At 37.9% G+C, this 24,337-nt stretch overlaps 1 protein-coding gene across 9 annotated transcripts in view; it reads right to left on the bottom strand.

The window, feature by feature from the left end:
- Positions 1–6,805: 6,805 nt before the first annotated feature.
- Positions 6,806–24,337, bottom strand: part of ZMYM2 (zinc finger MYM-type containing 2) — an 85,569-nt gene continuing 68,037 nt past the window's right edge. For 8 of the 9 annotated variants that reach the window (XM_064645288.1, XM_064645297.1, XM_064645295.1 and 5 more), the window contains 11 exons: positions 22,929–23,058; positions 22,642–22,757; positions 21,597–21,780; positions 20,109–20,219; positions 18,149–18,243; positions 16,829–16,997; positions 15,771–15,922; positions 12,050–12,164; positions 10,693–10,944; positions 10,231–10,351; positions 6,806–7,651 (listed from right to left, as the gene is read on the bottom strand). In XM_064645288.1, coding sequence (XP_064501358.1) covers positions 7,459–7,651; positions 10,231–10,351; positions 10,693–10,944; positions 12,050–12,164; positions 15,771–15,922; positions 16,829–16,997; positions 18,149–18,243; positions 20,109–20,219; positions 21,597–21,780; positions 22,642–22,757; positions 22,929–23,058 — 1,638 coding nt within the window. In that variant the 3' untranslated portion in view covers positions 6,806–7,458. The remainder of the gene's footprint in view (positions 7,652–10,230; positions 10,352–10,692; positions 10,945–12,049; positions 12,165–15,770; positions 15,923–16,828; positions 16,998–18,148; positions 18,244–20,108; positions 20,220–21,596; positions 21,781–22,641; positions 22,758–22,928; positions 23,059–24,337) is intronic. The other variant, XM_064645294.1, reaches the window with a different exon arrangement.

Here is a 24,337-nt window from a genome sequence, read left to right as displayed (position 1 = left end):
CCTCTCTTCATTTGTGGGATTCTCCAGTTGAAGCTGGAGAAGAAATCACATTATATCTTGACAAGACACCAATGACGCTGATGAGAATGTCCTCCCTTGCGAGTGATCGCACTTTTTTAAAAAAGTCAAAATACACATGGGACATTGCCTCTGGGGATGAGGTGGGATTTTATTAGAAGAAATACTTTTTGCCTGAAGGCCAGCAGAGATGACTGCTTCAGTGCAATGTGGTCATCTCTCTGGATGAAGTCATACATAGGTATTCTATAGATATGTCTTTGAAGAATATCACTTCAAGTACATTGGCTTCAGGAGCTGTCCAAGATACAAGAACATTTACATGAACAAGCCTGCCCATTACAAAAGATGCCTGAGCTCCTATCCTCCAACCAACTTGAACTGAATGGACACACCAGTAGAGAATTCAAATTATGGCCTTTTAAGTTCCCTCAGCTGATATTAAGGCCAAAGACTGCTCTTCCTCCTGTTCTCTTTCAAAGCTTGTCTTTTTTTATTTATAATTTTTTAAAACTTTCACCTTTAATCCTGCTAAGGTCACTGATCCAGCCAGAATTCATCAGAAGGGGGGAAAAGAGGAATAAAAAAAGCTTTATTTCTTAAGTTAATAGAAATCGCTTTCTGTATTTATTCTTTTGATTACCACAATAGAGTTGCTACATACTAATGTAGGTGTCACATCTGGAGCTGGAGAAAAGACAAACAAAAAATACTTTAATATGTAATGAGGAGGGAAGATTTTTGGGATTCATTTTTTTCCAAAGGTATCATCAAGACTGATCATTTTGCAGTGATGTGGGCACCTTCCTTTGCCTTAGTGACGCAGCTTTATTCTGAGCTTTATTTCTGAGCTGAAAAGCTTCCTTTTCACTTCTGCGTAAGGTATTTAAAAAATATGAATTGAAGACTAGAAATGCAAATACATATTTGCCTTGTATAATGCATGCTGAAAGCAGGAATAATCTTCATGACTAGAAGCAATCTTCATGACTTACTCAGCAAACATACTGTGAAATATTTCATATTTTAAACCAGTAAAGCACTTTCAGTGGTTTTGCGCGAATGAAATGTCGGCAGTTTAAATTACCCAGATGACAAGGATGTTCCATTTCCTTTCCCAGAAAGGACACAGGTTTTGTATTTAATGAACCAGAATTTTAGTGTAAAAACAAAATAGAGGACTTACAAGTACCCAGGCACATTGAACATGACACAACCCACTAATACTCTGATCACTTCCCTCCTCTATGACTGTGAACCAGGAACAATTATCTAAATAAATAAATCAGCTAATAAATAAATGAAGGAAAAAGTTGCTAATAAACCTAACTCTCCTTGTACTGGGGAAAAGACCCATCCTTGAGGAGTTCTTCTGGGAGAAACCAAACCACCCTGCTCGTGTTTGGGAAGATTTAGCCACCAAAGCCTTTTTTTTTTTTTTTAATGTAAAGACTCAAACCCCGGAAACAACAGGCACAGTTTGAAGGAGCTTGGTTTAATGCTAGGTTTTGTTGTTTCCAGACCTCACAAGTCCCAGCCACTGTCTTCTACTTGACATCTGTGGGATTTGCCTTCCAAAGCCTTCACCTCCTGCACAGCTGTAGGTACCTGGCAACAGAGGGACACACATTTTCAGTATCTGCTCTTCTGTCAAACTCTCACCAATTCAGGCCAAGGTAGATAATATAACATAAAGATTTAAACTTGAGGAACAATTCTAGGAAGCTTTCAGCACTCACATCACAAAGGAATACAGCAGCTTTGTTGTTACCTTGATGTTGTCCCCAAGGCAGGATGGCAGCCAGAAATGGCCCTCACCAAGAGCCACTTCTCCAGGAAATGCCACATTTCAGAGAAAGCAAAACTCAGATCATGTTTGAGTCCCGTGGATACTCACAAACCTGGAGTCTGAAAAAGTACTTGAATAAGAAATCAAAGTGAAGCTGTATCTTGTAATTTTTTTTCTATTTGCTTTTTGTGAACATCTGCAAAAACTGCTCTGCTCAGAAGTGTTTCCAGGGCTGCCACCAACACGAGTTTACATGGGTAAAACCATGCTTCATGAGGGGAACAGCAGAGTTCGGGCAGTCATGCCATAGTTTTTCCCAGCTATGACAAACAAGAGGGCTACTGTATGGCTCCTTGCCAGTAGCCACCTCTCACATCCTCCTGCCAGCAACAGAGGAAATGACCGATTGTGTCCTTGAAGGATTTTTCCAAGAACTCTGTGATCTTCAAAGATTTTCTCCTTTCAATTCACAAAAACAAACAAACAAACAAACAAACAAAACAACCCCAAAACCCAAAAAAACCCATAAAAGTAAAAAAGCACACTGGAGATAGAAAAACATTTGATGAAACAATTAGAAGTGCCACAATACCTCATGGGTACCTGGGACACAATACAATGAGTTAACAACATCCTTCCCTACTGAAATTATGCACTTGCAAATGTGCCATGACTGCTATACCAGTGGCTTTACTCCAAAAAGACATTAGTTCTTGGGTGAGGAAGTATTTTCCAGACATCTGTATTTGGAAACAGCAACACATCAATATCCTGAAAATAAAAACTAGTCAGACTAAACCCTTTTAAATACATACCTCATTTCCACATCCACCGATGGCGTACAGCAGTTGCTGGGTGAAAACCTTCGAGCCAGGCTATGTGGGAAGTTGTTAAGAGGTGTCACAAGCTCAGAAAGCCTCACCACGGTACATATTAACCCTGCAACTTTTTAAACCCCATTAATTGTTCAAAGTGGATACAGCCAACCTTCTCTGTCCTGTCTCCCAGTGAATTTACTTACTCCCCTTGCCCACCACTAGCCTGTATAGTGGTCATCACATATGTCCCCCCCTGCATCCCAATGCTCTTTATTACACTAGTGTCTTGCTCAAATCCATTCTGGTATTTTGCCTTGGAGAATTGGGTGAAGAGCTGGGCTAGGGAGAGGGGAGGCTTTTGTAAAGGTAATGTTAAGGTGCAATTATGCCATATTGAGGAATCATGAACTTGGCTCATGTTGTAGTCACACATTTACCACCACAGACCAACAGCAAGGAACTCTGAAGTGATGGGAGCTCCTTGATAACAAAGGAAAGAGCACAACAGACACCCCATGCACAGTGGAGGTCCTGCCCTGACTGCGAGCAGGAGAGGGGGAGCACTGCCCACCAGTGCCCACAGCGAGCTGGGGCCCTGCCAAGGCTGAGCCGCTTGCCAGTGGTTGCCAGCTCCAATGGAGTATTGTGACGTGCAGGCACTAATCCCCACATCATCTCTGTGCAGCTGTGAAATGCCTGCCGTGCTCGCGGGTGTCCAGAGAGATGCCTCGTTAGCATCACAGACACTAACACCAGCCCAAGTTTTGAAGCAATGTGCCCCATTACGTGCTGGTTCCAAGCATCTGTGCCATGGCTTGTGTGCTGAGGCTTTCAGCTTTCAACACTTCAAATTCAAAAGCTGCCAGAGGAAAGATTTATTTCTCATTTGAGAAATGGGAAATTCCCACAGTTAACCGAGCCCTGGGTGACAGTGTGTCCTGTGCTGCGACCACACAACCCTCATGAGACACACACAAACCCAGTGGCTTAGTTCTAACTCTAAACAAAAGGTAACTCAATCTTTAATTCTTCCAAAACATCATTAACCTTTGCTGTTATAATCCAGAGACTCATTTCACATATGATGACCAAACACCCTCTTAAGTCTCAGTAACTTAAACTCCCACTCCACTTACTCTGCATCATACTTAGTCCTACATATAACACGCATGACATAATGCACAACATGAGCATAACAAACTGAAAAGTGAATGTTTAAAAAAATGGAAATGAAAATCTTTAACCGCCACTCCTAATACACAAAAACGGGAAAGTGTAACAGCCTTCTATACAATAAAAAAGGTCAGCAAAAATGGATATGAGGTGAGTGCTTACCACCACTCATGCCTTTTCCATCTCGCACAGCACCTCCTTTTGGGACTGCAAGGTTTATGGACCACCTCTTCTGTTTTCCCCATCTATTCACACAGCCTCTCATGGGGCAGAATCATAGATACCAAGAGAAAAAATTTTGCTGCATGATAGAATCCCACTGTGAGTACTTTAAAGGTAATTAATATTGTACACATTGAAATTACACCACAATTTTTTGTTCAATAAAAATTAACTGTCGTAATTTATGCTTAGTTCACTAATTACGAAAAGCTCCATTTTCCTCAATGAATGACCACAATTACTTACAAAAAGAAAGATGACTAACAAAGTAAATTTATTTTCTGAAAATTGTGTGATTTTTTCACTATTTCTCACACTGAACTGTATTTTCTGTGTAATTTGCTTACCGCTGCTGTCTAATTTCCTTAGTGTCTTAAGGCTACTACTTCACCTGAGAATTGTTCAAGACTCGATCTCAAACCAAGGAGATGCAGAGCACACGCTGGCATGACTGGAGAAATCAGGAAACCCCTGCCTGGACTGAACTGCATTGCCAGGACCATCTGCAGGGCTCTGTGTGGAAAGAGCAATATAGTTCCCACACTACGCTTCTCAGGTGAGCTCTGTCAGAGCTCACAGGGATGGCCAGAACAGCCAAGGTGCCACTTCACACCCTCTTAAGGGGGAAAGCGAGGGCAGGTTTTTGATACACATCAATAACCTGAAAGCTGTGTGCCTGTGTAGAACAAGGCATCAAATACTGTCCTGCATAGCAATGTGTATCTAACTCCTTGGCACCAACCTTATTCTAGTCCAGCTGCTGACAGTTCTTACAAAGAAAAAGTATTTGCCCTGAATTTCTAATTATTATAAAATTGCATGTCTTTATTTTTTCAGAACTAAGGTCTTTTATTGCATTCTGCATCATCGTTCAAATAAAATGCATACATTGAACCATGATGCATATTTGACTGCAGTATCTTTGCAGCTTACAACGTTCAATCTGAGCACACGAACCACTTGAAAAACATTATTGCTGATGATGGAATAGCTCCATCTTCTGGAATAAAAGTTCTGTTCTTGGAAACCATCTTTATATTTCCAACACGGATCTATATGTAAAAACTTCTATTTCAAGACCTAACTTGGATATTTTTTCCCAGATGAATCTTGGGTAGAAAATGGGAGGAATTTAGGACAATAACGTGATTTCTTATAACCTTTAGAAAGCATTTTTTATTTCCTAATGATGTTGAAAATGTCTATACATTCTTCAACATGCCACACTAAAGACTGACGTTACTATTTAAGAAATAGTTTTAATCTGATTTTGAGAACCAGAATTTAAAATTCTGTTTAAGACAAAACACTCAACAAATATACTTAACTCTCAGCTTCCTGTTAAAAGTTTGCAGTTTTACAAGAGTGTATTTGTGGTTAAACACTGTTGTAATCAGGGAGCAACTGAAGCCCCTGCTGAAGTATCTGAAGTCTGAACTGTAGAGAAGGGGCTGCAAGTGATCCTTACTGCTATTTATCAAAACTCTTAAAGGTGTTTAAATGAAGTATTTCAAGTTACGCACATGACGCATTTTACACGGGTAGTTAGTAACAACTCCCATATGTAATATTTAACTTATGGTCAATTCAGGTGCTAAAAAAGCTGGGAACACCAGAACAAAACAATGACTACAATTCCTGATTTCATCACTTTTATGTATGATGGGCACATTCTATGGCTGCTGTTTGAAAAAAAAACAACAAGTGTTAATGAACTAAGTATTCAGTCACAGAGGGAGAAGTGCATTGAAGCTGTTAGTGATCTACTCACTGGTGCTGCATAGTATTTCTTGATTTCACAGGAAGGGTAATGCCACCAGAAAGAAATGAAAAATTAAACATGTACATCTTCATCTCCATTTGAAATAGTAGTATATCTAAAATTAATACATACTCACAGACACACCAGAATAGCAGAAATTTAAATAAACTTGCTTAACAAAACAAAGCAACTGAAGCTTTATTTCTCTGTATAGAAAGATGCGTCCTTATGTGTAATCCTCTAAGCTAAGGAAAATGAAAAAGCCATGCAGCCTCTGCAAGAAATTAATGCTCGGGCGGTAATATATATACACAGAAACTTTCTCCTTTAGTAGATGGCTAATGCCATTTAGGAGAGACTTAAACTTATGACTACTTTATAGTAGAATATTCTACTACATTTTTTTCAGTACAATAGCAAACCCATTGCTTGAACCACCATATTGTTCGCATCAGTTAAATAAGAGCAAATAACAAAACTTGAGCAGTTAAATGTGTATCTGGAAATAAGACTACTTATGCAAAGTAAGTACAACAAGAGGATATAAACAAACAAAAGGACTTTTCTTCAAGAAAAATTGTCTTTCGACTTTCTGTAACTTCACATCTCATATGGCTTTTGAATGGAGGCATTAGTTAAGAATTTTCCCACCCATAGTCAAGTATTGCCTGTATTTAAATACAGCAATGCAAGGACAAACAAAGGTTAAAAATTTAGCGTACCGTATTACTTCATGTAATACAGCAGAGAACCCCTTTTTCTAAGGCTACAAAGGACAAATTTACATTAATATGAGGTACTGGCAACTATGATTGGAAAAGTAAAGATGAAAAAGGATTATACAGCATTGTCATCAGACTTTTTTTTCTTTTTCTTTTGTTCCTTTTTTTTGGGGGGGGGGGTTTGGTTTTAGTTTTCTTTTTTACAAAATACATGTCTTGATAACCCCATGCTCTAAGCTTATATTCATTTATTTGTATATATATTTTTTATTTGTAGGGGCAATTGAGAGAGAGTCACAAATAACGAAAGGACACTAGGGTTTTAATAAGGGCAACAAAAAATGTTTTCACCAGAATAGATTCACATTACAGTACACCAATATTGACAGCATTCTCTTTTGTCTGTTTTTGGTACATAAGATGGAATCTCTCTACATAACCTCATAAGGCTTCAGTAACTAAAAAGTAAAAAACCTATTAGTTTACAATTCATTTAAAAATTCTGAAAGACACAGCAAGTTCTAAACTTTAGTAGTGCTACCCATACACAACCATCCAGTTTAAGAAGCTATTAAAAGAGCCTCCTTTCGTGAGAGCTTCCAACAGCAGAGTTGTGCAACATGGATGTCTTGTACTACAAGGGGGGAAAAAAATACACATGGCACATTCTCATTCATATTTTGCAATGTAAAAAGTTACAAACATATCTAATCAAATAAATAATAAAAAAAGAAAATCTGAAATGTGTTTGTTATGTATCCTAAAACCACTACACAGAATAATGGAAACTTTCACTCACAGACTATTTACATGGTAATACCCACGTTAGGGTACACACTGCTACAAAACTCATAAAACAAAGGGTAAACTTGAAATGTTTTCCATAGTAAAGGTCTAGCAGCATGACTATATCTAATGCTGTTTGTTTTCTTGACAGTTTTTTGGAAGTTTGTTTTAATCTATGTCTTCATCCAGTTCATAATTGTCTTTATCATAAATATCTTTTACTAAAAGAACCCGTACGAGCATATTTTCCAAAGTGTTGCGGTCCAGTGAAGTGGCAGTGTACCAGATGGGACTCTCCGCAGAGACAGAGCACTCTGGTTGCAGATAGAACATGTCTGTCCTCTGATTCAGATTCTGTGGGCTACAAGGAGGTTAAAAAAAGGGGGTTAGAAAAACAGCCTCACAGGACAAAACAGAACACTAGCAATTCCAAAATCCTGATCAAACAAAACTTTAACTGCACCTAGGCAAGTTACAGTGTGGAGAAATGCAGTCTTGTTCACAGAAGGAGCCATGGCCAGGTCTGGCCCAAGTCCAGTCAATCCCACATCCTCTGAGCAGCCTCAGAGTCCCAGATGCCTGGGACTTCGCAAGCATACGAGAGACCACAGACTCTTCCAGCTTTCAAAAATCTGCAGATCCAGGACTTGTTAAACCAGGAAGTACTTTCTACGATTAGCAAAGAGGCCCAACACTGACATCTGTAATTGCTCGCACAATCACTGGCTGATAAGGCTATCTCTGAATTAGAGCCTGGGGTTCTCTTGAAAAATCAAGGATGGTAGTTCTGAGATGCTCAGAAATACAAGTTAAAATCCCCCCTCCTCCTATTTTACTTAAAAGGTTGGTTGTTATAAATCTTCATCGCTTAATTCCTTACCAACTATACTATGGAGTTCGATCCAGCTCAGAAACATCCTCTAAGCCACTAGAAAAGGCTCCTTTAAGGAAATTCTAGCATTTTGTCCATTTAGGCAAGTCTCAGAAAAGAATTTTCAATTCTGTATGTGCAAGTGCCCACTCATGCTCCCTCCTTCACAAATGCTGTAGATCTCAGGAGTCAACTCCATTTCATGTTTCTTCAGCAAAATTAAGAATTTTTACCAGCTCACCTTCCCAAACTGGCTGATGAGATTTTAAGTATTGCTCTTCACCTGCTAGGGTAAATGTTGGCTTATTCTGCTCTCACATAAATCAAAGTCAGATAAGAACCAAATATGAATGTTTAAAATATTCTAGTAATATCTGAACCTCCTTCCTACTTTCTTGAAAAGCCATTATTTTTATAGGAACAAGCAATCACAGAATCAATTAGGTTGGAAACACCTCTGAGATCATTGAGTCCAAGCTATGACAGAACAGCACCGTGTCAACTTCACCATGGCACTAAGTACCACATCCAGTCTTTCCTTAAACACTTCCAGGGATGGTGACTCCACCACCCTCCTGGGCAGTCCATTCCAATGTTTCATCACTCTTTCTGTGAAGAAATTCCTCCTAATGTCCAGCCTTAACCTCCCCTGGCACAGCTTGAGACCTAATGAGACAATGATATGGTGTTCATAGCTCTGAATGAAAGCATCCTGAAATTTCAGCTGCAGCTGTTCACTGGTTGCCAAATATATTTCAATCAGCTGGCATTGCCTAAAATTTTACAATACTTTTTAAAGTGTTAAATACTTCATTAGAATTATTTCAACAAAGATACAAGCTGTATGTTATTAGAAGCAGAACCAGGAGAAGCAGTCTGCTCCTTTAGTTAGCAATGGTGACCAATGTGTGCAAGACACCATGACTTGAAACCACACCATAAATGACGCTCCAAACGGCTTTAAGTGCATTCTTTTCGCCAAAGTTGAGATGTTTCTAAAAGAAAAAAAGAATTATGTGTTCTCTCTCCCTTAGTGGCTGTGTAACTCAGTTAAAAAAATCCATCTTCAACTCTTTAACAACATATCCTCTCCAAACCACGACAGTAGACAGTGAAGGCAAAATCCTCCTGCAACAATCAGAATTAACTGAGTTTATGAAAGACCACAAGCTACTCTTTAACTGTTTCTCTCTATAACACAACATAATTGCACTTCCACTGATGCTGTGTGTAAGTGCTTTCTTCACCTTTAAGACTAAGATGCTGTTTCCTAATGCATGTTGGGTCTCATACTTCATTTCATTTATTGTGTTGTATATACAAGGTGACTTTATTTCTTTGGTATCACTTGCCTATATTTCCCTTAGAGCTACATAAAATCTACATTAAAATCAGTCACTTGAATGGCTGTTACAAATAATGGAACATATTTCCCAAGGAATCCCATTTTCAAGCTTCCAAAACAATTAGCTACTAAATTAATTCTTTTAGGAGTTGCCTAAGGTTTTTTTTTAATGTATTAATTTCTGCTTCCTTCCCGCACAATTAATTGTGCAGATTGGAAGGAAACAAGCTATTTCTAAATGCTGGGTTACCATCCGTAGAACTTTTCCTAGGACAAAATACTACAAACATGTTTTCACACTAGGTATCTCAAAAGTATCTACATTTCAGATTCCTGATAACTTATAATGCAGGAAACCCATTGTCTCAATCCAGTTGTTACTGAAGAGATGGGGACCTCACAAACAAAACCCTCAGCAGCAAAACCTACCAGATGCCTTGCTGGTAATTCTCTGCAGAGATTCACAGATAAGAAAATTGAATCGTACTGCCATTTTCAGAAGGAGTCCTTGACAATTAACATCGAAGTACTCCGCTGCTCCCACACCTTCTGCCCATCTTGTCCAGATACAGAATGGGAGATTTCAATACTTTCATTTAGGTATTTTTCAGATGATCTCAATCCATTCCCTTTGCTTGAGTGCATTTCATGTTACATCAAAACAGTTCCCTTCTGCATCTGGTTTAGTCTAGACCCCTTCTGTACTACCCTGTATCATACTTACCTTTTAGACAGATAGCACTCAAACATTTTCACAGGGCATCTAGCTGGATCAGACGTGTTTTCAATTTGTTCAAATACTGGTACATCATCTTCATGTTTCCTTTTTCCAGTAGTAATTTTATCTTTAAGAAGAAAATCAACAACATCTAAGATATAACTTGAAGTTAGTTTACAATTTTCAGTAAACTTCCCAGTGCAGGCAGCCCACCACAACCATGCATATCCGCAAACTGGAAATGCCACCCACAGCCACAGCAAAGTCACAGCATTTTACAGGGAGACCAGTGGGCTCAAAGAGATCACTTAGCACAGAGACCCTGTAGTCTCCATGGACCACACACTCCGATTAGAGATCTGGGAGCTGAGAGCTGCTAAACTTTATGCAAAGGTAAAGCTCCAGCTCAAGGCAAGATGCCCAGACATTCCTCAGAAGAGCAGTACTAATTTTCAACTGTTATAGTACCTTCACTATCAGCTCTGCACAGGGAAGACACTTGATATCGAAGACAAGCTTTGCTTTCCATTGTTAGCGGATTTTTTTTCCACTGTCTAAAAACAGTGCCAAAAGAAAGCCTTAAGTGCTGCTCCACAGTTTTCAGGCCAAAATATTTAGTGTTAAAGTAGAACAGAGTATTCAGAAGAGCAACAGGTGAATGTGATCCTAGCTGTTTAATCCTCCAAAGGTAATCTTCTTCAACTCGAGAGAATATTGATCCTTGGAAAAAAAAGAATATTGGAGAAAATACAATGAATTAGTCCATAAACTGTCCAGGTGCAAAAAATCAAGTTTCTGTTTACTGTGAAATGTAACAAAATGCTCATGACAGAAGCCTCTAGTAAACATGTTTAATTATATGTCCTTACCCACAAAACCACCTCTTAAAGACATAGACACACTCACTGAGACAGTCAATGGGAAATATCAGTATAGGTAATTTCACAGGGAACACATTTCTGCTTAATTACAACAGCACTGCTGACACGCAGCTCCCTCATGTTATTACATAAAAATAAATGCTCAAGGGGTAATCTTAATTCCCTCATAAAAAGTATATTTTTGAGTTAATTTTATTCTGCTCAGGTAAGGCCTCCAAATAGCATACTTTCTTATTTTCTTATTACTAATGAATATCTCACATGGAAAGCACTCCTTGACAAGGATCATTAACAGGGTACAGGAAGGACCCAACACAGAGCCTCTCAAGAGCTATACAGAGAGAAGCCAATATCAAAAAGAGAGAGGAAAGCATCTGGCAAGGACAAGCCCTCACTCAAGAGAGGATTGTGAGAAAGATGGAAGAACAGTTGATTCTCCAGTTCAGCACCAACATTTATCTGCTGGGGAAAATTTGCTTTCTCCATGAACTGACGATCCTCCTGAGCAGAAGACCCATATCAGAGAGTCCTCCTAATCCAGCCAAGAAAGGCTAAAATACATCACTTGTTAGCCCTACCAACACATAGCCCACTGCCTGCCTGTCTGCTTCCTGCTGGGAAAAAAATGGACCAAAAAAAAAAAAAAATTAGCTCAGGTAAAAACTACAGGTCAAAGAGCTTATTCTAACTTTCTCTCCTAAAAATGGATAGTCAATTTTAACAGGCAGTGGTAAAATCAACTCTTGTAGCATGGATTACCCAGAAACCAAACAAAAAGAACAGGTACAGCCTTAACTGCAATCTTAGATGATATCTTCATAATTCTTCATCAGTTACTATCGCAATGCATAAAATGTTTTTATATACATATATATATGTGTGTGTGCTTAAGAATACAGAACTATTAAGAGATGAAAAACATACATCACTGAAAAGAAAATTACCATCTGGAAGTATGCTTGGTTGCCAACTTCTAAGGATTTTATTTAATTCCTGGACAAACGTCTGGTAGATTGGATCAATAAATATGTTGTCTTTTCGATTGCTTCCATATAAATACTACAGAAAAGAGAGAGAGACACAGCATTTATGATTCCAGATTAGAACAACTCCTGTGGTACAAGGTTCTTTTTTTTATAAATGTGCAAGCATTGTACTGAAAAAGAGTATCTAACAATAAAGCTATGCCACTTTTCCAATATTTAACAGTTAAAAGTTACCTCCAATATAATATATGTTGTAAATTCCTAACTGGATATGAATCATAGTTTAATTACAACTCTAACATTTTTCTCTAAGATTTCCTGTGTGCAACATTGTATCAGTGAATGGGGTGTCATTAAAAAAAAAACAAACCACAAACAACTTATTTATCTTTTCCTCCACCTAGGTCTTCAAAGAAGACCTTGCATGAACAAGCCTGTTAGTGAATACAATAAAAGTGACAGACAAAAAATGTACTCATTTCTGAAAATGGCATCTATTTCTGTACACATACTTGAAATAGCATTAAAGACAGCACTTATTAAACACTAGGTGGTCACGGTCCAGCATATCTTGGCTTCTTTATTTTTGCACTTAGATTTATAATACAGAAAAATGAATGAATACACTTCCTAGAAGTCTCCAACACAACTCCTTCATTTAGATAACTATTTTATACAATACATTTAACTAACTCTTCAAAGCACAATATTCCCCCAAATGTGCTTGTTTTTACATATACCAGTACTAGTTTCATAAAGCAATTCTAAACCAGATAATATAGCTTACTAGAAGCTTCACAGAGTCTACCCCTCCATGAATTTTTGTTTTTCTCTGGTTTGAATTGAACACTCACACTGAATGCTGGCAGTGAAAATGAAATCAGACTGAAAATCAGAACAAAACCAATTCACACAAAAGCTTGTGAGAACTCATCTAAAAATATTTCTGTTTCCTGGTTCAGAATAACTGCTTGGCTAAACCTTGACATCCTCAGTAGAAATCTGTGAAGCACTCCGGACCAGCAGCACTAGAGAGTCTAAAGAAGAACAGTGTCGTGTAGCAGGGGAGACTGCAACATAACACTCAACATGCATCTGCAAACCTTCATTCCCACACTGTAACACTGTGCTCTGCTACTCTACTAACTCTAAGGGAGGCAGGATTAGCATAGGCTATTCCCACCTGGGATGAGCTCTACTATAACTGCAGCAAAAAGGAAGGAACTGGCTGGATGGGCTTCTGAATCCCACAGAGGAGAAGAGGCTGAATCACTGCCCACAGCACCTTCAGACAAACATCTGCCAACTCCATCAGCCTGAATTTTGCCCAAACACCCCCATTACCAGACATACAAAGAAAACAAACCCCAAATCCCAATCTACACTGGGACAAAGAATGAAGGCCATGATGCAGTAGAGGAGCACCAGCATACTAACACCTTTTTCTAGATGAACCCTCTCTACTAGATGCCTGCCTGACCATGCGGCAAACTTTAAGTGTGATATTTTTCAGGATCAGCACTTCAGAGTTACAAGAACCATTATTGAACCACTTCTGTCTGAAAACAACAATTTCAACTGCAAATGAACCTGAACTGAGAGACTGCACTATCTGACTCAGGGACCAGATTCCTGGAACAGATTTTACAATGCTTCCTTCAGGAAAAGTTATTTCACAAAATCAAAAACCACCAACTTAGGTCTTGAAGGCTCCTGGGAACTTCACCTATGCTCAAACCACATTACACCCACGAGGAAAAGCTCCAACCTGCATGTGCATTAAGCCACAGTGAGTACAGTAATTCTGGTGGAGGGGAAAAGTACTTTTTTTACTAACCTATGGTTCCTACATTCTCTTCCTTTGAAGAGAAATTTACTCTAAATTAGCAAAGCATTGATGATTTTTGGCACAACTTCATCCTTAAATGGCATCATTTAATCTCCTCTGAGCCTCTCCTCAAAGCCTGTACCTTTCATGCAGTAGTAGACAATTTATTCTCTTTCAGGGGTACCCACACAGATGGAAAAAAAGACTAGGAAAGTTATAGAAGGCAATGGAGTTTTGTTGTACATTGTGACAACTACATTGCATTTAGTGTATCACTATCTTGTTTAAACGTGTTTCTTCAGAAGGGTAACACACACCCCAATATGTACACTTTGCCATTAGCACACAGAAGATGGCTGCAGCCCTTGACAGCTCACATGCTCACATGTTTCTGTACCTCACTTGCTGTCTGCCTTTGTGAAATGCAAACTCATCAGAAGAGGGCATGTCTTCCTACCAGTCCAAACAGCAGTGGCACAATTTGGACAACTAATCAGGCCTGTTAACATCACCTGAATTAAACACTGGACACTAAGTATAAGCAATAATTAAGTGACCACACATTGTTCCACTAGTGTTCCAGCATTGTGTATGTGCCACACACAAAAATTGTGTTGTGCCACACAAACTATGGTTCTGAAGAGCTGAAAAAAAAAGTTTTACACATAACCAGCTTTCATGACTGACAAAATAGACTATGTCAAAGGCACAAAGAGAAAGGTAAAAAAAAACAACAATAATTTGAGTTTCATTTTATAAACACATGCCTCACTCTGTGTATTGTTTATCAGCTTAACACAGGTATTTTCAATTCAACAGAAAGATACAGAGAGACAGTGTATCATGCAAGTGCAGAAGCAGAAAGCTAGCTGAATTTGAAACACGCCTTGCAGCAATATTGACTAAAAAGCCACTGACTAAAATGAGTGATTGCTTGTCAAATTTCAACCATGACGTAAAAATATAAATTAACTCTTTAATTTTGCGTACTTGCAACACAGAAGAATTAGTGAAGATATTGTTTAAAAATATTTCAATTAAAAAATTTGTTACTTGATTGAAGTCCTCTGCCTCAAGTATGGAACAGTTTAAGTAGGATTGCAAGCCCTGTGAACAGCTTGCTTTCCACATCATATGCATTTTTTATTGCCTTGAATGAAGTCTTCTGTGCTCTCAGCTCTGAACACTGCTTATTCCATCTGTGTTTTGCCTTATGTATCAAAAATTAAGATATCCCCCGCTTAAAAGCTAAGCTGTGGAATAGCTTTTCTAATTATCTAATGGTATATGTTATTGCCTTCACATACATTACATCTAACCTAACTTCCTTCTATCTTACTGTGTGTTAGACAGCCAATATAGCAGTTCCCTGCACTCTATCCTGACTGTCCACAGTCTGCAATATTCAGTAAATTAGACCCTCCCCAAAAGACACTTCAATTAGCTTGTTTCCACTATATGTTAAGTGACTGAATTAGTAAAACTTTTACAGATCATGCCTTGTTTCATTCTGTTTTTACATTAGACATCTTTAGCAAACAAAATGAAGCACAGCATTTGGAAAAACTATGTAATTTTTGACTGCTAATTACTTGCTTTAAGCCAGCAAGAATATTAAAATTATTACAATATACCAATTTGTATTTGAGTTTTCAGGATGGGTCTGCAAACTTGCTTTCTATACAGACATCCTTCTACAATGTGATTTACAGAGCAGCCTGTGTTCCAGATCATAGCCATATATTAAGAATAGCTCCTAGCCAGTAAATCCATGTTATCACCATTCTTCCACTGAAATGGGTTACAGTCAAACCAGCAGCTTAATTTCCCATCTCTACACCCTCTACTAACCTCCTGAATCCCAAGACACAGATAATAGATGCTGTCAGGTGCATAGTTCTCTCCATTTGGCCTTCGAATTTCATTGACAAAATGTGTCAACCCATAGTTTAACTCAGCTGAAGTATGTGATAATAGATCTTCCTTTAATTTCACAGACTTTACTGTAAAATAGAGAAAAAATGCTACATTATACAACAGAATTATCACACAGTGAGGGTGAGATGGGATATTTTTTGGCTGGAAAGTGAGAAACAGGCTTGATGTCCTCTCCACTAACCAGTGAACAAGACTAAAATATACTAAGTAGTTAAAATGTTAGGTTTGTATTAAAACAAACAAGGCTATCAGAGTAAAGTCTAGTTAACCAAATGCAGTAACACTCGCTAACAAATGTACTGTCATGCACAGCTGAGGATGATACAGAAGCAGCCCAAGATGCTGAAGACAATGGTGTAGAGAGGCACCTTCAGGGGAAACAGCAGTTTCCAAAGATCCAACAGCATAACACAAGGGTGCTAAGATGCTTGTAGGAGGTGAAGAACAGCAAGAGTAGCAGCAATTTCCCTCTTCTGTCACAGTATAAATGTACACAGAGAGGAATGTTGCAGAAAGAGCAGTAAGGCTCCACAGGATTGAAAGTCACCTTGTGCCAGAGTTCCACAGCCAGGTAATGCCAGCCTTAGATGAAGATCATTTTCCAGGAAAAAGAGTAGGATATCCCTCCCTTGCAATTTAGAAGTTCAGGAATTATGTGAATTCTGAGGTTAGAATATGAGGAAAAATAGGATGCAAACCAAAAAAATCAAAATGGTCACAGAAAGTCAGAAGATCCAGGACGGTGTTGTCCTAGATTGCATGAGAAGTGTGACACCCAGCGTTTTGAACCAAACAGGGAAAACTAGAAAAAAAAGAGTTTGGCTGCTCTGTGATAAAATAATCTCAGTCATGGTGGGAACATTAGGGACATGTGACAACTTCTATTAAAAATCCCAGCTGAGAATCATATGAGTAGAGCAATTTTCCCTACCAAATAAGACTCTGGATGCCAGACTTGTGGAAATACTTACTTGATTTCAGTTCCTCTAGTTCTGGAAGCTCTTCATCTAAATGCCGAGACTTTACCCAGTGCTTCCATGCATTCACACCGTACGCATATTTGAATGGGAAACTACACTCAGAGTTTTCAGAGCTGTCATCGTGCGACTGGTACTCAGACACCGCTTTCCTCTTGACTCCCTGCCGTGGAAACACAGTGGTTAACACCACCAGAAGTCACCAACAGCAGTAACACAGAACCTGGGCAGAACAAGCTGTAGGCCAAAGTACAAACTGAACGTTCAAAGAAACACACACTTCATCCAGGTGATGGTTTCTTTGTTGATCATCCTTCTACGGACAGCATCTACTTAAGCTGAGAGATGTTTCTAATTCACCTTTGAAACTGGTTCCTAAGAGAGACAGTAATTTTTGATAATGGAGTTGCTGTATTCGTTCTATTGTATTATGCAACAAACGTATGATGTACCAAATAATTTGATGTATTTATAGGATTTCATTGTGTTAATGCACAAGAAGCTAAAGATGCTACAAATCTATGCCAAAAGCTCAACTTTTAGGCTCAACAGAACCCATCAATGGAAAAGCCAGCACTGGTCCCAAATTAAAGCATGTCCAGTAGTGCATATGTGGATAACATCCAGTGGATAATACTGAGAGTTTAGAATCCAATCTTAATACTAGAAAGACACATCTGCTCTTAGAAAGCTTTACTAGAAGTTGGTTGGTTTTTTTAAAGCTGCAGTATCTACTGCAATTATTGGAACAAAATCATTTCAGCTTTGTGTCAGGCACAGGAAATTATTTCCTGTTAGTGTCCTTCTAAATAAAAGAATATGGGTAATTTATTTGCAACGTCTAAGCTAAGATTGACTGAAAATAAGAGCTGGGAAAATTACAAGGAAATAATAATTTTTTTTTAAACTCTCTTATATAGAAGATGCTATAGCTCCCATTATAAGCCATGGCAATGCCAGCATTCTTCCATTTTACTACCAAATTAAACCCAGACAGCTTTGTTCAAAGTAGAAGGTAGAAAAGCATTACTAAGAGTACAGCAGGTACAGTACAAACTAGCACATTACATCAATAATTCTACCACTGTGAAGCAAAAATGGGATCAGAATTTACAAACCACACTCCTCTTAAATCCAACAGTTATCTGCAACAGACACAGGACTGAAATAATTTTATTATTTGAAATATATCAATTTACATAATAAATATAGGATATTAGATATTAATAGACAGTAACATGTTTTAGAGCAGTATGATAATTAAACTTAAATTTTGTGCTTTTTTGGATATTTTTAATAGCATGACAAAATTACCTTCTTTTTGGACCGAGGCCTTGGTTGTTCCTCATATTCTTCACCAAAAACAGGAGGTAATAAAAACTCATTTTCTGTATCAAGCTCCTCAGTTGCTGAAAATACATTAACAGAAACTTATTTCTAAACATCCTCTGAATAATACTGCTTTGAAAAAAACAATGAGCTACATTAGTGTGCTTTAACATAAGGGGTCCACAAAGGCACAAATATAAACATTACTAAAGACTGGATTTTTATATTCAAAGACCTATTCTTATATTTAAAGTAAGACAAAGTTGTCAAAATGTTTATTTCTAAAAAAACTGTAGAGGACACAATGCTCAACACTTTCAAACATTATCTGAAATCACCATGGCAGCATTTCTTACAGTGGGCTCTTACATAATTTTTTCTGCCCAGGCTGTCTTGGTATCAAGAAGTTTTACTTATGGTGAGAATGAACAGCTATGACTGGAAAAAGTACAAATTAGTACATGCACTTCTGTTCATGTGTTTCTATCATTTCTACTCATGGTTCATATTTTATAAAGCACATTATATTTGATTAGAAATATTAAGAACCAGAAGGCAAACTCCCTTCAGAAAAACTGGTTTTAGTCTATATTTATACAAGTGGTGGAGGTCTAGCTCATGATGGATATTACAGTGAGTTCGTTAAACAGATATATGGTAATCTGTCAAAATACTATCTACCTAACATTTCATGGGTAGGGTGATGGACTCTGTTTCAGGCAGCACAGTGGAATGAGACAACATATGAATGGATTTAATGTTGGAAGTTCCATCTTTATTTATTTTACTGAAGATGGTTCATCCCTCATTTAGCCATCAAACAATGTCTTCACTCAAAATTGAATGCCTTTCTGATAGTCTGATTTTACCACCTTACTTCTCAAGACACCTCTCAAACTGGTGCGGATGAAACAGCACTCACATCCAAAGATTTATGAACTCTGCCCTAGACTAAAAAGCAGTCCTTCTCCTGCTACCACAAAGACTATTATCTCAGAAGTACTTCAGTGTAATTAATCTCTTACAGACTGCTGTTACTATTCCACTTTATTTCTTTTCTTCCCTGGTTTTCCTTTCTCATGTACCAAGCCTCACTTACAAAGACGGTTAAAAATCTAGTACACACCTGACTAGTAAACTTCCTAAAATTAAGGTCAGACTAACCCCCAGGCTTTCTCTTTAAAATAGACATACAGCAAAGTGAGAAACCCAGTCTGGGCATCTACTGTGGTTACCTATGGCAGAACACAAAAGGAGAGTGTCAACATTAGATACAGAAGCTACCCTGGTAAAGTATCAGTTGTATGTCCAAGAGAAGCTATGTCAAGAGGGACACTAACTAGAGCCAGAAAGAAGCATTCTTGGATCTTGGATTGAATAGGACATGGTGAAAGGAAACAGACACTGTTCCCTGCAAACGTACTATATAAACCCAAGAGCTTCTTTCAACAAAGGTATCAAAGTAGTGATTTCGCTGCTTCAAATTCAAACAACGCTACCTTTTTAAATACAGGTATGGACATTAACAAGATATTAAAATGTAATACAAGTGGTGTGCAGCATGCCAATTGTCATTTCTGCTCTAAACCATGGAAATACCTGGCAACTAAAGAAGGCATTCATTATGTTTTCCAAGACATATGCCAGCTGACTCCTTGAGTCTTCAAAACAGCTTTCCTAAATCCATGTTCAAAACAAATGATGCAGCCAAGTTCTCTGGGAAAGGTAAATTCCCTTTTTTTTGCATTGTTTCAAATACTGTATTTAGAAAGACAGGAGAACTAATTCAGAAGTCCCCAGTCTTACAATAACATGGCAAAGTTTTACCTAACAGTCGCTCATGTGGATCCTGCAATCAAATTAAGTTTCTCTGAAAGGACAATTAAACAAGGTACAATGGATGCACACAATGTCACAGTATTTATTAAAATCACAGAAAAATTACCTCTTGGAAAGTCTATTTCAATATCAAGGTCTGGCTCATATGGAATATCAGGCAAGCTTATCCGTGACTCTGTTTCTGAGTTTAGTAGACTTGATTCAGCTATCACACTTGCTAAAAAAAAAAGAAAAACTCTCATTATTTTAACCAACACAAGTGGTTCTAAAGCTCCTTGTCCTGCTCATCACCATCCTACATTTTGTTGTTATTGAGAACTCAGATTTACTTCTCCAATCTGACCTCCTTCAAACATAAAAGATACTTACTAGCTCTTTGTCCTCTTCATTAAGATGAGTCAGCAAAGCACACATATAGAAAATCAAATACTGATGAATCTGGATCATATCAACCAATCACAGAACCCAAACAAGCTTGACAAACCTAACTATCTATTTTTCAACCTGATTCTCCCATAACAGAACAGATTTTCAAGTTTCTTTTTGTAGTATCTGTTTAACAAACATGGCAAGCAGGCAGGGAGAAACAAAGTTTGACCTCTTTCCAACTTCTGGCAAAGACAGATTTCTCCAAATTCAGTCCTCTGCAAATGAGTAAGCTCTGATGCCATATATCTACTCATTTAGCTGTACTTCACAAAAGAGAGCAAGGAACTGCAAGTGACAACTTTGCAGCACCACCAGAAATGTGTAGTTGTAGTAGGGGAGTGGCAATAGTTTGGAAAGCAAGAAGCCTCCTGGGACTGCAGCTCCACTGGCCTTTGTTCATTAATTTATCAACATTCTTTCAGACACCTGTTAAAAGAGCTTGAAAGAAACTCACAAAATTTCACCTGAGCGAAGGCAAATTTTCCTGGAAAGACACAAAAGAGACCTGAGGATTGTGGCAGGCAGAGCCAGGAAAGAGGAACAAAGAGACATGTGGACTGAGAAAATATAGTTACAGGATACATAAATTTTTATTATGAGAATAATATTGCTCAAGGACTTTTCAGTTTCACATGTTCTGTCAGAGAGTAGGTGCGCAAGAAGCTGAGAGGGAGCACATCTAGAACAGTTGAGTTGAAGTGTCCAAAGTGACACCCCATACCACGGAATGTCATGTTCACTATATGAAGGGGAGTTGGCTGGGGAATCACCGAACGCTGCTTGGGGGAGGATGAGCATTTGTCAGCAGTTGGTGATCAATTGTATTGTGCATCACTTAGTCTTCCTGTGTTTTATTCTCTCTCTCTCCCCTCTTCACTGTACTTATTAGTGTTAGTAGAACTATTATATTTTATTTTGTTTCAATTATTAAACTGTTCTTAATTCACAAAGTTTACTTCTTTCCTGATTCTCCTCCTCACCAGATGTGGGGGAAGTGAGTGGCTGTGTGGTACTTAGTTGCCCTCTGGGGTTAAACCACAGGGCAACTTAATATAAGATCTCAGCACAGTACAACAGCACCGTTGTACTCAAACTTCCCCCACGAACCCAATGCTTCGCTTGATTCACACACATCCCCTAGCACTCCAATGAGCCAAAAACTCACAAGGAAACTCACTGGTCACATCAGAAGCTTCTGCTTTTCCAGCATGTTCAGGCACCATCCCTGACAAGTTCAGTAGATCAGTTTCCAGAGGATCTGAGGGCACTTTTCCCCTCAGCTCTTCTATTGCTGCATGGATTTTCTCACTGCTATCCGGAGTAGTGGGTAAAAAAACTGGAACTGGCACCTGTGCAGACAGGGAGGCAGAGATAATAGAGAAAAGAAAAAAATGCTGCAACAAAGCATCAACAGTAGCCAAGATAGAAAAAAATTCTACACTCCTCTTCTAAAAGACAGAGTTAATACAGATTAGAAATAAATCACTCAAATGTGAGCTAGCAAAAAGTGTTGACAGGTTAAAAAAACTCAATATAAATGATTGAGAAGAGAGGGAAAAGCAGGAAAGAATACAGAAGAAAAAAAATACGACAAAATATAGGTTGTCAAAGAAAGAACAGAAGGAACTTTGGAGCTTCAAACATGTCTGATTACAACTTCAGACTAACAGTTTGGACAAATCAGCATCCTGTTCTAATAGCTTGTTTGTGAAATACAGAATTTTAGGAAATCAGGGGGTTTTTTTCCACCATTTGGATGAGACTAGGTATATAAGTGATAACAAAATAAACTTCAGAGTTATTTTCTTTTGCTGGTACAAGTTCAGGTTTTGGTATTTTTTCCTTTACTTTTCTTCCTTCTGTTTATCCCATGCTGCCATCCCTCCCCAACACAACTTTTTGGCTTCCTCATTACTAGAACAAATCTTGCTGTTGAAGGCTTATTCAGCAAACTCAAAGTATCAGTCAGAACTGTTCCTTAAAAGTTCAGCAGCACAAGATTTTCACACTGAAAGCAGGCAGATAGGTACTAAAGAACAATCAGGAAATTAAGTGTCGCTGGCAGATTCTAATGCTTTTTCAATATATAGTGCTGCAGCATCCTGCAATGCTTTAGACAGACCAGAACAAGAACAGCCAACAATATAAAGTGGTCCCACACGTGCATGTGAATGGATGCAATTTTAAAATGAAGTTGAAGTCTCGCTTACAGGAACAGGAACTGTTGTAGGAACAGGAACATTTTGACTATACATATTCATAGGCACCGGAACATAGACGGGTACAGGAATAGGCACTGGGACATACTCTTTTTTCCAACCATCTTCTGTTAAAAGCAAAAAGAAAAAGGTGAACACTACCAGGTATTTAAATACATTTTACAACTGCCATTTAGGGAAAAAAACCCCAGAACATTTCCAATATGTTCAAAGAAAATAACAGTTAAGAAAAATCTGCAATAAAGAAATTTGTAGTTCCAGCACAGTTCAGGAGTTACCTGTCTGACAAGATTTTGTCTGCATATGAGGTTTACAGTACGTGGCTTTCGTCATTGTCAAAGGCTTGCAAAGAACTGCCTTGTTCTTCATTTCTCTGTTAGGTGTTGGAGAAGGTGGTGGTGCTGAGCCCTGCAGACAAGCAAATAAGAGAACGTGCTGTTGTTCCACACTGATTCCAACATGAAGTTCTTGACTTAATGTACCAGTTGATACTTTTCATAAACAAGATACTGAAGAGGAAGCTCACAAAAGCTTAACACCACAGGACCAATTCCTATTCCATAATTTCAAGCTATTCTATATTCCTAGTAATGAGGTGCCACTGCCAGGAATGTAACATTTAGTTGTATTTTACTCAGTCAGGGTTAGCACTATGAATAACAAATTCTTGCTCATTTTATTTTTTTTTTCTCCCCCCCCCTTTATTTTTGTTATTATTGTTTTTAAATTTAAGATAAAGATTTTTTTTTTACATTCTTGTTCAAATGAAAGTGCAATTTAAGCACTTTCATAATGTAAAAGTAATTTTAGCTGTAAAAAGAATTCACTATAAGCAGTATAGCAAACTATAGCATTCTTGAATTATGCTACAATCCAAAGATCCCATTTAAAAAAAAAAAAGTACTTCTGAATAAAAATTCTCTAAACAATTTTTTAGTGCCTAAAGTATGAACTTCGAGCTCCCCCTACTGGCTTTACAATAGCGACAACAAATACTTGGGAACATAATGCTCCAACTGCATCCTTACAATCAAGAAGTAAAAAAATCCCCCTTGTTCCAGACATGGTTTTTGCACCCTAGCACCTGTTTTGGAACCTGATTTAAGAAACAAACTCTCAGTTTAATTCAGTCATATATCTGTAGGAAGACTATCCCCACATGTCCTTTTAAATACGGAAAGAAAGTGAAGTTCCAAGGGCAGCAGTACACTCTAACAGTTGTACACTTTCTAAAATATATTAAAAAATACTGTATCACACATGGCTTTGACATGGTCTTTAATAATTTATGGACTGAATTAACATCATTAAACATAAAATACTAGAAATTTTAAACATGACAGTTTAGCTTGTCTGATGTCTCTAATTACCTAAGCAATTTTATTTTCTGTGTTTTTCATAAATATATTTATAATGCCATCAAAAAACTTTCACTTAAGTCTAAGATTTATCTTTAATGCCTATTTGCATTTAAAAAGTGAGTCAATTTTTTACTTGGTAAAAATAGGCAGTTCTGAGACCTTCCATGTGACAAATAAATCAAAACAAAACTAAGTTTCAAACAAAATACCCAAGGCTAACTGAAAACAATATTAATACTTTTGACAAGCCAATCAGACCTTGACCACCTAGAGCATTCTACTCTTGGGAATTATAAAATTTAAGATCTGAAGCCTTATTTTCAGCC

Source organism: Pseudopipra pipra, chromosome 2 (assembly GCF_036250125.1).
Source record: "Pseudopipra pipra isolate bDixPip1 chromosome 2, bDixPip1.hap1, whole genome shotgun sequence".
Taxonomy (NCBI): Eukaryota; Metazoa; Chordata; class Aves; order Passeriformes; family Pipridae; genus Pseudopipra; species Pseudopipra pipra.
The sequence above is the reverse complement of the archived record's forward strand: the minus strand, read 5'-3'. Positions and strand labels throughout refer to the sequence as shown.